Here is an 11,040-nt window from a genome sequence, read left to right as displayed (position 1 = left end):
AGTTGTCCAGCAGTAGCAGTCACTGCTAGACAAGAACAGAGTAAGCCACAAAAGGTCGTTGCTAAGGAAAATGGCTGTGCACAGAGTGATACATCCAAGCATACCATATTGAAGGAAAGTTTAGTGCAAGGAAAAAGTGTGGCAGTAAAAGCTGCAAAAGCAGTAGGGATGAGAGAAACTGTCAGAAAATGTGTGAAGCAAAGTCCATTTGAAAGTTTGGGGAAGATGCACTGTGGATGGAGTCAATTTTTCCATGTAGTGGCTAAGGGGAAATGTCTTTTACTGACAAACTTTATGAATCATAGCACCGTACAACATGTTTTATTACTGATATTTATCCTAATATTTTTTTTAAGAATTGAATATCTTGGTAATCAAAAATAAACTCAAAGAATTATGTACTTACTGTATACTACTTTGTTATATTTTTAAAATCAGTGAGATACTTAACATTTTTCATGTTCATAGAAAGAACACGTGGGATGTCTTCTGTGAAATCTTATTTTATATTTTAAAGCAAGGTATCTTGGCATATTCTTTTAAAAAATAATGTCAGAACAAAGTCAACTACAGCATTCATTCCCAGTGAAAATAACATGGTTAGAGTAATAAATGACAGCCTATTTCTGATTTAACTATGCTCAGCTGAGAAAAGATGGGAAAAAGTAATACTAATCTGAATGTGCCACTACATTAGCACTACAAAAACATCATGCAGTGGACAGAAAATTCTACACATCTCTCAGGATTTCTGACTTTAGCCAGCTCTTGAACTTTAATAATCTGCACTGTGCTGATGTCTCAGTCTTGTTTTCTCCAGGCTCTAGTCCCCTGTTGAGGCAAATTCTTCTACTCAACCTAAATACTTCCCACTAATGGAAACACATGTGGACTCTGAATATTTAATTTACCCTCTTGAGACATCATTGGGGAAAGAAGACATGCAGGACGATGGTGGCAAGGCAAATTCATCAGTAAGGGACAAATGTTTTTTTTATATATATATTTTTTTTTAAATACGGAATCCTCCCAGAAAATAAAATTGACTGCTGGAATATGATGAAGCTGTGCCAGAAATGTTTGAAAGTCAGCTTTTTTTTTTTCAGCCTGAGATACAGTGCAGAGCAAACTCCAGTCCTCGAAGGCTGGTCTAGTGCAACTTTTAGCTGTAAATTAGCTTCAATTTGATACACACCTGTATCAAATTGGATAATTATCTCCTCAATATGCAGTCAAGTTCTCCAGAGTCCTGCAAATGATTTGCTTTACGGGTTTTGCAGAGACAACTCTGGAAGTTGCAGGACACCTGTGGCTTAAAGCATTGCTTCTTAAATTTGGTTCTCAGAGACCCAACCTCTGAATATTTTAGAAGTTTACCTGCTGCCAAACACCTGACCTGAATGAATGGGTGACTAACAGGCTTCTGCAGCACCTGATAACATGCAGGAGCAAAGATGCATCTAAAACATGAAGGACACTGACCCCTGAAGATCAGGGTTAGAAACACTGGTGCAAAGGCTCAGGAAACATTTGCAGGTATTTTAGGCATACTATTTTTTATGAGAACGTAAATTTCCATTTGCTGTAAGCAAAATATAATCATAATCACTAGAACTAAACGCATCACAGACATCACTCCAATGTGTAGCGAGTCAACGTAGTTGTTTCACTTTTCTATGTTTTTGATTTACTGAGATACACTTGTGATCGGGAAAGTGATACACTGCCCTCTAAGGTTCACAAAGCTACATTACACTTGCATTTAAAAATAAAGGGCACAGGCAGATTTTGAACTTTTCTTCAAATGTAATGTCTTGAAATCGAATTAACTTAAAACAGTTGACTGAAATAAAACATCCTTACTTGTTTAGTAATACAAGAAAAGAGTATGTTTTCGGGTTATGAGCATGTAAACCATTTCAACACCTTGTGGCGTTTACCTATTGTCACCTCACTTCTCACCATGCCTCCCATGTGGGAGGCATGGTGAGCAGCTGGTGTCTGATGTCTGTTTTCCCTGTTCGTTTAATTAGGTTAATTAGTTTCAGCTTTTGTTTTGAAGTTTAAAAAAAAAAAAAACCTGACTCACCGGCTGCTCACTAATTAGAGTTAATTGTGTTCGAGATAATATAAGAGAAGCTGTGAAAACGCGGCGGTCTCCCAGCGCTAAGACTTTGGATATTGGATGACGATGAATGGTTTTCTGGACAGGTCGCTATTGTTCAGCTGTACACACGCAGACTGTGGCGCGACTTTCCCAAGGGAGTGGAAGCTGAAAGAACACGAGACTGTGCACACCGGAGCAGTAAGGCCAATGCTTTAAATAACTCTCGCATCACTTGTTTCAAAGCAGGCGCTGTTAACATGCGTCTCCACAGCGCCAGTGTCTGTGCGCCATCGCTGGATGTGGTCGTAGCTTCCAGAGGAAATGCCACCTGAGACGCCACTTGCTTCAGCATGAAGGGAAGAGGCAGTTCCAGTAAGTACACCAACCTTAATCTGCACTTCATTAACAAGCATCTCATTCTTATTTCTGGTGTTAAGATGCAATGTTGCAGGTTGCGCAAAGGCTTTCGTCCTCGCACACAAACTTAAAAGACATCTGCGCGTCGCTCATGGAGATAAAGAAAACATTTTTAAGGTTTGTGTCGGCTACGTTCTCCCACTAGATGGCGACAAAACAGCGTTCAGTTTGATGCCATCGAGCAACTTAAATAATAATAAAAAACCCAGTTTCCCTTTAGTGCAGCCAACCAAACTGCACCCTCAGCTTCAAGAAGCGCAAAATGATGAAGTTGCACTTACAGGAGCATAATGTGCCAGCAGTGTTCAAGTATGTACCAATTTGAATTGCATTTAAAGAAAATGCTGTTTCCTACACTTTAACTGCTACTTTTTGTAAGGAACATTTTTCTGATGTTTAGTGTTTGTTCACTCTGTCTGGGAGTACAGATGTTCTAAAAATGGATGTACTGCAACATTCAACTCCCACATTGCCCGCAAAGCCCATGAGAAGAAGCATGCAGGTTTGATTCCTACTGGCTGACTGCTGGCATTTCTTAATCTGTAAAAAGAAGCTTTAAAATGTTCTCAGGAGAAGGTTTTATCTGTTTTGTATCGTTAGGTTATCGCTGCCATCATGATGGCTGCCAGGTGCTTGAACACACCTGGGGAAAACTTCTGAAACACATGGCCAAACACCCAGGTAAAAAATTTACTTGCCATGTTTAAAAATGCAGCTGGAACAAGAGCTGGCTCAGACTGTGTTGTGATAAGCCAACATTAATTTGAGATTTGCAGGTTTGCATAAAATCTTATTCCAGAAAGTGACTGGTGCAGTATCAAACTCTGAATCACTTAAATTTGATTCAGAAAGTCAAAGGAAATGTGTGATTTTCTCATCCTGAATAAGCTTTTCTCTTAGGTCAAGTCTGGCTAAAAATCATCATGTCTTGGATGCAGCGTCTGATTAATCACTTCTGGTTCACAGCTACTTTTACCTGCTCGGTCTGCAAGAAGGTCTTTAAGAAAGCCGGTTCTCTGCGAAGGCACAAACGAAGCCATGCTTCCCATAAGCCCGTGCTCGTGTGTCCAAGAGAGAACTGCCAGGCCCATTTCTCCACGACCTTTAACCTGGAGCACCACATTCGCAAGGTGCACCTTCAGCTGCTGAAGTACAAGTGTTCCTTCCCTGACTGCCTTCGGATGTTCGCCATGAGGGTTGGTATCCGAAAACGTTGCCTTCATAATAAACATGATTGAATTTGTTTAGAATCAAAATAAGTATCTTTTATCCTACAGGAAAGTTTGCAAAGGCACCTTCTTCGCCATGATCCCACTGCCACCACAATGATGGTAATGCTTAAAAATATAACATTTTGTTCAAAATTCTCTCATTTTAACTTTATGTTTTTTCCCAACAGAAATGGAAGAGACCAAAGAAAACCTGGCAGAAGCGCCTGAATGGAAACAGTCAGCCGTTAGTCGAGGAGAACCTGGGTCGCCTCTTTGCGCTTCGGATGCGGATTTCCAGACGTGCCAAAGTGGAAGCGAACCTCTCGGGCCTGTTCAACGAACGAAAGATCCCTCACTATGTGGACCCAGAAGTCGACCTGCGAGACTTGTTTGGGATCAAGCAACCCCGTCCTTTCGAGGTCCTAGAGGCTGCACCAGTGAGAAGTTAATGCACACAATGACTGCATTTTGTTTTGCTGGATTAATTGGGGCCCTTTTATTTAGTTTAACTCTAATTTTATGACTTGAGGACATGGAGAAAACACAGTTCCCTTTAAAGATTTGAATTTCTTGTATGCTGACCCAATAAAATAAGTTTGTTTAACCTAAAGCTGTTACTGACTTGGTATTCTGTTGCGAGGTCTGCTGATCTGTAACAAGTGATCAGCTATTCATTGACTTTTAATTGCAATGGTAAGCATCTTGATTGCCCACTCAAACAGCTGCTGTCCTCCTGCAGCCCTTGTGTGCCTGCTTGGGCTGCAGATTTTGGTTGGCGCTCAATAGAAATGAACAAAACTGCACATGACTAAAGGCTGAATCACAGTAACTTTGGGGGTGGATTGGATTAGAAGAAAGTCTGCATATTTGTCCAGATGAAGGCTTGAATGTGTTTGGAAAAAATGTCTCAACACTTTAAAAATAAGACTAGCTAGTTGTGACTTAAGTAAAAGTGGGTTATTTTAGCTTTCCTGGTCAGTGATGTGGATGTTCTCTAACTGAAATCTTTCAGTCAAAATGAAATGGATCAAAAGCTGTAAAGTTGAGTTCAGATTTAGATTCAAATATATTTTCTGATTTAATTTTGTAACTGGTTTAAACTTGGCCTTTAAGGGTGAACATGTTTCTTGAAGCTTTAAAATCTGATCCGTTATGACCTTTAGCAGGTGAAAATAGAATTTATTTTTTTTATCACTGTAGTCTTCGAATAGGCTGCTGTACATTTGTGTTTAAAAGATTCCTGGTTCAGTGAAGCAGGGTGAGCTTAATTTCAAAGATCTGTAACTGGCTGACAGATAAAGTTTGAATGCCGTTTCTCGCCCCTGTTCTGAAGGTCAATTTCTCCGCTTGTCGGCCTCTGGCTATCTGGTCGGCCGCTCTATAGCCCGTACATTAAGTTACAACAGCTGACTTGCGTGTTCAGTCAAGCTCACAGTTTACATTTGCAGTTACTCACAGCTAGCTTTAGCTGTTCTCTGAATCATCTAATTGTCTTGGGTGTACTAGCTGTAAAGCTTATTTACAAAGTGAAGATAAAAGCCTCTTAATGACTGCCTCTTCAAGTTAAAATTGCTTTGGGTGTGCAGTGTGGCTTTCAGTCAAATGCTAAGGAAAGGTAGATGTTTCAGAAAGGTGAACATTGTTTTTAGCTTGAGCTGAAAAATTTCTGCTGTTGAGTTGAGATGTTGCTGGCTTTCGTCAGTGGCACAGAAACGGTATTTCCTGTTGCCATTAAATAACCTGATTAGTAAAATCTATGAATCGAACTGTAAACCTCAGCTTTAGGACTTAGCTTTCAGGAAATCCCATGTCAATTATCCACAAAGCATGACCTTCAACTTTTTGGGGTAGACTTTGCATTTTGTCACAAAGGCTGGGGGGAAAAACTGAATCTTTCTCCATGACAAGTTTCAAATGAGATTTCTTTGACTTTAGGCAAGGCATAACTTCAGATAATTAAACTTATTTTATTTCAATAAAGAGTACATTAAGTAATTCTAAAAATTATTTTGACATTTATTGAAGAAAAACCACTTCAAACTATTTTCTTAGGATAACATTTCTGCCCCTAGAGTTGCAAAATTTAAGCACGTTTGATAAAATTTGCAGTAGCTTATAGTTCTACTCTGAAGTTTTGAGGCATGAATTTAATATACTTTGGGTTTTAATAATTCATTTGAACCAGTCTCTCTTTTGGGGGGCTTAAAATGACCCAAGATCTAGCATCATTATTGAAAATAAGAGCTGTATGAACACATTTGAACATAAGGATTTTCTCTGGTCCATAAATCTGGTTGGTTTCTTGGGATAGGTCTTCAATAGGGTTAAGGTGTTTATTTGGTAGTTCACCTGTATTATTCCATTTGGTTTTGCAATGCACCAGTATCAGACCTCAAACCGGAACATCAGTGTCATGATACCATTGCTGTTCTTTACAATAAAAGTATCCTTATGTCTGAAAGGCTTGGCATTGATTCCTCTAGACATAAACATCTCAATATAACCATTTTTTCCCTGAAAGAAACTTGTCTCCCATGTAATGAGCTGAAAATTTCAGATGAGCTTTAAGTTTTTAGCAGGCATTTCTGTCTTGGTCGACACTGTCTCTGTTCAAGTGGCACCTGCTTGCTCCTGAACACCTTTAACCACATTTTTTTCATTTGAAAGGGGTATTTTTTTGTTCCGATTGTTGAGACTTTGACACTATAAAGACCCCCACATTTGTTCTTGTATGAAGGGGTGTTGATCTATTTCAGCATGCATGTACAGTTTCTCTGTGTGGATTACAGAAAATACACAATTCAAAATTAAGTATGTATGTTATATTATCAAGCCACCCTGAAAAAAATTGTTCAAAGACATAATAAATGCCACAAATGAGTGTAAAATCCATGCCCATGATGAACGCATTTAAACTTTTGCACTACTTCAAAGCCCAAACGCTGCAACCCCATCATATCTTGTTACTTTGCAAAATTCATTATTCTGCTGAGACATTTTTAATTTATATAGTAATCCACTTTCTTTCCAGTCTTATTCACAGAAAATCCTAAACGAAAAAAAATCTGCACTCTTGCTGTGTAAAGAAAACGAAACAAGGAGATGAATCAAAGTAGGTTAACTACAGTCGTCATGTCCTGATTTAGCCTGCATGTTCCAGAATAGATGACCCAAAACCTTTAACCACTCCAGTTTCTTCTTTTCCCATGGCCTTGTTTTAAGGCTTTTCATAGCAGAAACACACATACATACCAAACCAACAGGAGAAAGTAGATGACGAGGAGACGCCTTCTACACAGGTGCAAACAAAATCAGCTCCCCTGCCTTCTTCTAGTATTATTCCTTGGCCTGTTTTACTTTTCTTTTCAACTGAGATTAAGCGAGTTATTTGCTGTAACCTTAGTAGGAGTTTGATAGACTTCTTTAAATTATATTAATGTACAGTAGCGAGTGTTTAAGTTTACACAAACCAGTCATATCAGGTTTTTGTTATGCAACAAAATGAGACCATAGTGTGATCTAGCTCAGTTCAACTATAAAACAAACAACTCTGTTAGAATAAAAAAAATTTAATAATCTGGTTACAATAGTGGGAAACCCTTAAACTAAAACTTCAATGAATACATTTTTATTTTAATATTCTGTCTTGAGTACACACCCAGCTTTAGTCATAGTGAATCTGCTAACCAGGAACAAACTGCAACGCTAATTGTATCCTTATTACATTTTCTTTTTCATCTTAAATCGCAATTTGCAATATGAGTTTATAATATTTTATAAGATTTAAAAGAGACTTGTGGTAGAAATGTTTTAATCATGAGGTTGTAAAAACACCACAGCTTTATATATCTGCAATGGTGCACTAAAGACAGTTAAAGCAGAGATGCCAACCTGCTGATGGCAATGCTGAAGGAGATCCAGGATTTTCTGCCAAGCTCTGGTTGTGTTCTACATGTGATAAAAATCTTCTCTTTTTTCTACACTTCTGGACAAATTAGTAGGAATGCAAAACAGAAACCTTTTGTTTCAAAGAAAACATTTAAGCTTGGCTAAAATTGGCCTGATGAAACCAAACTGAACTTTGAGTCACTATTCCAAAAGATATGTTTAATGCAAAAACAACTCAACAATCCTTAGAGAAAATCATAGTGGTGGCAGCATCATAAACTGGGATTACTTTCCTTTTTATGGAACTGTTTTTTCAAAACACTAAATGTTCCAAATGCTGTCCAGTTTTGACTGAAAATCTTTGCTACAAAATTGCAGTTTTAGCATCCCAGTGAAACTAAACATGCATCCAAAACAACAAAAGAATGACTGAATGAGAGGAAAATGAATTTAGACTGATATGGCCAGAATTCAGAACTACATTCAGTAGAAAGTCTTTAATGTCATGTAAAGAGGACAATAAGTGTCTGGTACTTTTGCAAAACATTTGGAAAATACATTCAAAAACTCCAATGCTGACAGATTTCTATACATAAAAAAAAAAACTGATGGAAAATGTCAAAATGTACTTCTAAAAGTATTAATTTCAGGATTCTCAAGCATAAAATATCAGGTTATTGCCTTGATAAATGTCACATGTTTGGACTAAGTTTTGAAATGGACTCATTATTTCATCACAGAACCTGGCATTTTAATAAGGTTAGGAAACAAACCTACAGGGAAAAAGTGGGAAGAAATGAATGTTCACAATATTTTCCTATCTGATCAAAAGCTTACATTTTAATCAAAGAATTTCTTGACCTTTCTTAAAAGTTTAAAGAAGGTGGATTTTAAACTAATCAGAAGTCCTAAGACCAAATTTCACTCTTAAAAAGGGGAACTAATGCAGAGGATGGATCTTTACTCTCAAGTTCATTTGAAAATGTTCTCTGGGCTTTGGCCATCTACCACAGTCAAACAAAACAAAGAAAGCCTTGTGTGGTCCAAAACCAGACTGCTGTGTCACCTCTTACTTGAAACTGACTTTGGTATTAGTGGTTACCCACTATGCAGATTCATCTGGAACTTTATGTGCAACTTTATGCGTGAGTCTTGCTAGTTAAGCTGAAGCTTGTCTCCCCAGCTTAACTGGACAGGGGGGGAAAAAAACAACAGTTCAGCAGCCTAAAGTATTTTGAAAACCTAATCGACAACTCTAATCAGTCCCGGTTCTGATCAGACGGCCAAGGCTTCTTGTGGTTCTGATTCTTTCTGAGACTGATTCTCAGTTTCTCTCTCAGGCAGCCAGAGCTTCTGAGCCATAGTGAGACGTTGCCACAACTGGTCAGCCAATCAGAGATGGAATTTGGTGAACATGTTGCAACCAATCAGAAACAACTGAAACCTTTTTTTCATTCCTCATTTCTTTGAGACAAAGAAATGGAAACGTTTTAAAAAATTATGTCTATGCCTGATATAAAAGTAGATTGAAAATCCTCCCATCATCTGGACTTGATGGGCAGGATTTCTCCTGCATTTACACTCCTGTATCTAGTGCAAACTGCAGAATAAGGCTGGAGAATATGGTGTACTTTCAGTGCTGATAAGCATAATAAAAAATGTTGAAGATGGATTCTGGGCTGGCCTTCATGCTTTTAATTAATCTAAAATACAACATTAAAGAAGTGGACTTACCGGATTCACTGGCGTATCTGTACGAGGCTCGCTGATGGCTGCAAATGACTGTGACTCACCATTGATGGCTTATTTCCGCTTTCTCTACCCTCCCTATTTGGATGATTATGCAGAATACACAATGTATACATAAATATATATACAGCTTTCAAAGCAGTACACGTGCATACCTGCTGGGTGTAAATTCTCCAGAGGATTTTCTGCTGTCTCAACAAAATACATACTTAGGAAAACAGATTGCTTCGTAACCCATCCAAAATAATTTCAAGAAAGGTTACATTTTTATCCTGTGGTGTGTGTTTCAAACTGCATGCAGCACTCACAGAAATTAGTGGTTATTTTTGACTGGATTATGCAAGACTGCAGGTCAGCAGGTTGACAATTTAATTTGGTTGCATTCATTGTGAAGCACAAATGTAAAAAAAATATGGAACTTTTGATTCCAACTAGAATAAAAAGTTAAATTTAATCTTCTGACACACAAATTGGATAATGAGATTTTATTTTGAAAGTAAGATTAAAATGAGTCATTCAAAAGACCAACTTTTACCCTTTCTTGATCCAGCAGTGACCTTTTATTGAACTAATATGTCATTTATTTCCTCTGTATCTTGTTCCCAGTTTTATAGTGCAGCAACTCCATGAGCAACGATAAAACTTCAATAAAGCAGAGACGGCATGTGGACTAATAAACCTTAGTGGTGTATTGTATCATATACGGTGGCAAAAATTTGCCAAAGCAAATTGATCTGGTTTTCAAAGGATCTTTGCAGGCAGGAGTCCTCAGTTTCTAGGAAACTGGAACAGACACAGCAGTGACCAGCAAGCTGAAAGTCATCCAAGAAGACAGAGATTGATAGTGTTTGTTTGTTTTTTTTCCTTCAGACAGTCTGATATTTGTGTGGAAGCTTTTTTCTCCACTGGACCACTGCATAATTGACAGTCTTGTCCTGCACATTAAGTCGACTGGCAGGACAAGAAACATTATGCTTTCCCACTAACCCTGTTGTTATAAAAGTAATTTGCCATTAGCAGTTTGGCTGTTTATCATTTCATTTAATCATTAAATAATCTCCCTTGATACATCTCTTCTCTTTCTTTTCTCCACCTATCTTGATAAGGTGATTTTTCACTGTAAAATTATTTTTCTTTAAGCATTGTTGCCTTTTTATGCTGTCATGAAAAATGACATGAAGAAGAAAGTGTGAAGTGGGCAGAATAAGCTGAGGAAATCTGTCTTTCTAATGGTGAAGGATTGACATTTCGTATTTAATGACAAATTATTCTGTATCTTCTATCATACTCACAGCTGATGCTTGTAGCGAGTAGCATGAATTAGATGCTTGTAACTTTTCTATTAACCACAACAAGCATAAATCTTTCTCTGCTTGCCAGGTTTGATAGTTTGAAAGCATGCCAGGAAAAAAACACTCCTCTCTGTCCTACCATCACAAACGTAATGATGTGGAAATTGCGAGCTGAAGTTGAACTTGAACTGAAATTGCATGTTTTGGTCATGAAACAAAAGATGATGGAAAAGCTGCTTATGTGCACTCTTGAGCATGATGGCCGGTCCTGTTTATATTTCAAATGTTGTGGTAACCCTCAGCATCATGTGTTTCAGTAAAAGTCTGGTGGACTCTGCCAGACAACTGGACATGGGTCATCAGTCAGAGGTCCCAA

General features: G+C 38.0%; 1 protein-coding gene across 1 annotated transcript; it reads left to right on the top strand.

Moving 5' to 3' along the window:
• The first annotated feature begins 1,998 nt into the window (after positions 1-1,998).
• On the top strand, positions 1,999-4,345 carry 42sp43 (P43 5S RNA-binding protein). Its single transcript, XM_028041496.1, has 9 exons — positions 1,999-2,305; positions 2,379-2,479; positions 2,545-2,641; positions 2,745-2,833; positions 2,953-3,026; positions 3,125-3,205; positions 3,491-3,720; positions 3,802-3,855; positions 3,924-4,345. The coding sequence occupies exons 1-9, from the start codon at positions 2,186-2,188 to the stop codon at positions 4,182-4,184; spliced, it is 1,107 nt and encodes a 368-aa protein (XP_027897297.1). The 5' UTR covers positions 1,999-2,185; the 3' UTR covers positions 4,185-4,345.
• The last annotated feature ends 6,695 nt before the right edge of the window (positions 4,346-11,040 follow it).

Source organism: Xiphophorus couchianus, chromosome 16, assembly GCF_001444195.1.
Source record: "Xiphophorus couchianus chromosome 16, X_couchianus-1.0, whole genome shotgun sequence".
Taxonomy (NCBI): domain Eukaryota; kingdom Metazoa; phylum Chordata; class Actinopteri; order Cyprinodontiformes; family Poeciliidae; genus Xiphophorus; species Xiphophorus couchianus.
Note: the sequence above shows the minus strand (reverse complement) of the source record. Positions and strands in the feature narration are given on the sequence as shown.

Coding starts and splice junctions, on each gene's coding strand:
- 42sp43 (XM_028041496.1), top strand. CDS start 2,186: ATGACGATGAATGGTTTTCTGGACAGGTCGCTATTGTTCAGCTGTACA. Junction 2,306..2,378: donor AGACTGTGCACACCGGAGCA/GTAAGGCCAATG, acceptor GCGTCTCCACAG/CGCCAGTGTCTGTGCGCCAT. Junction 3,721..3,801: donor TTCGGATGTTCGCCATGAGG/GTTGGTATCCGA, acceptor TTTATCCTACAG/GAAAGTTTGCAAAGGCACCT.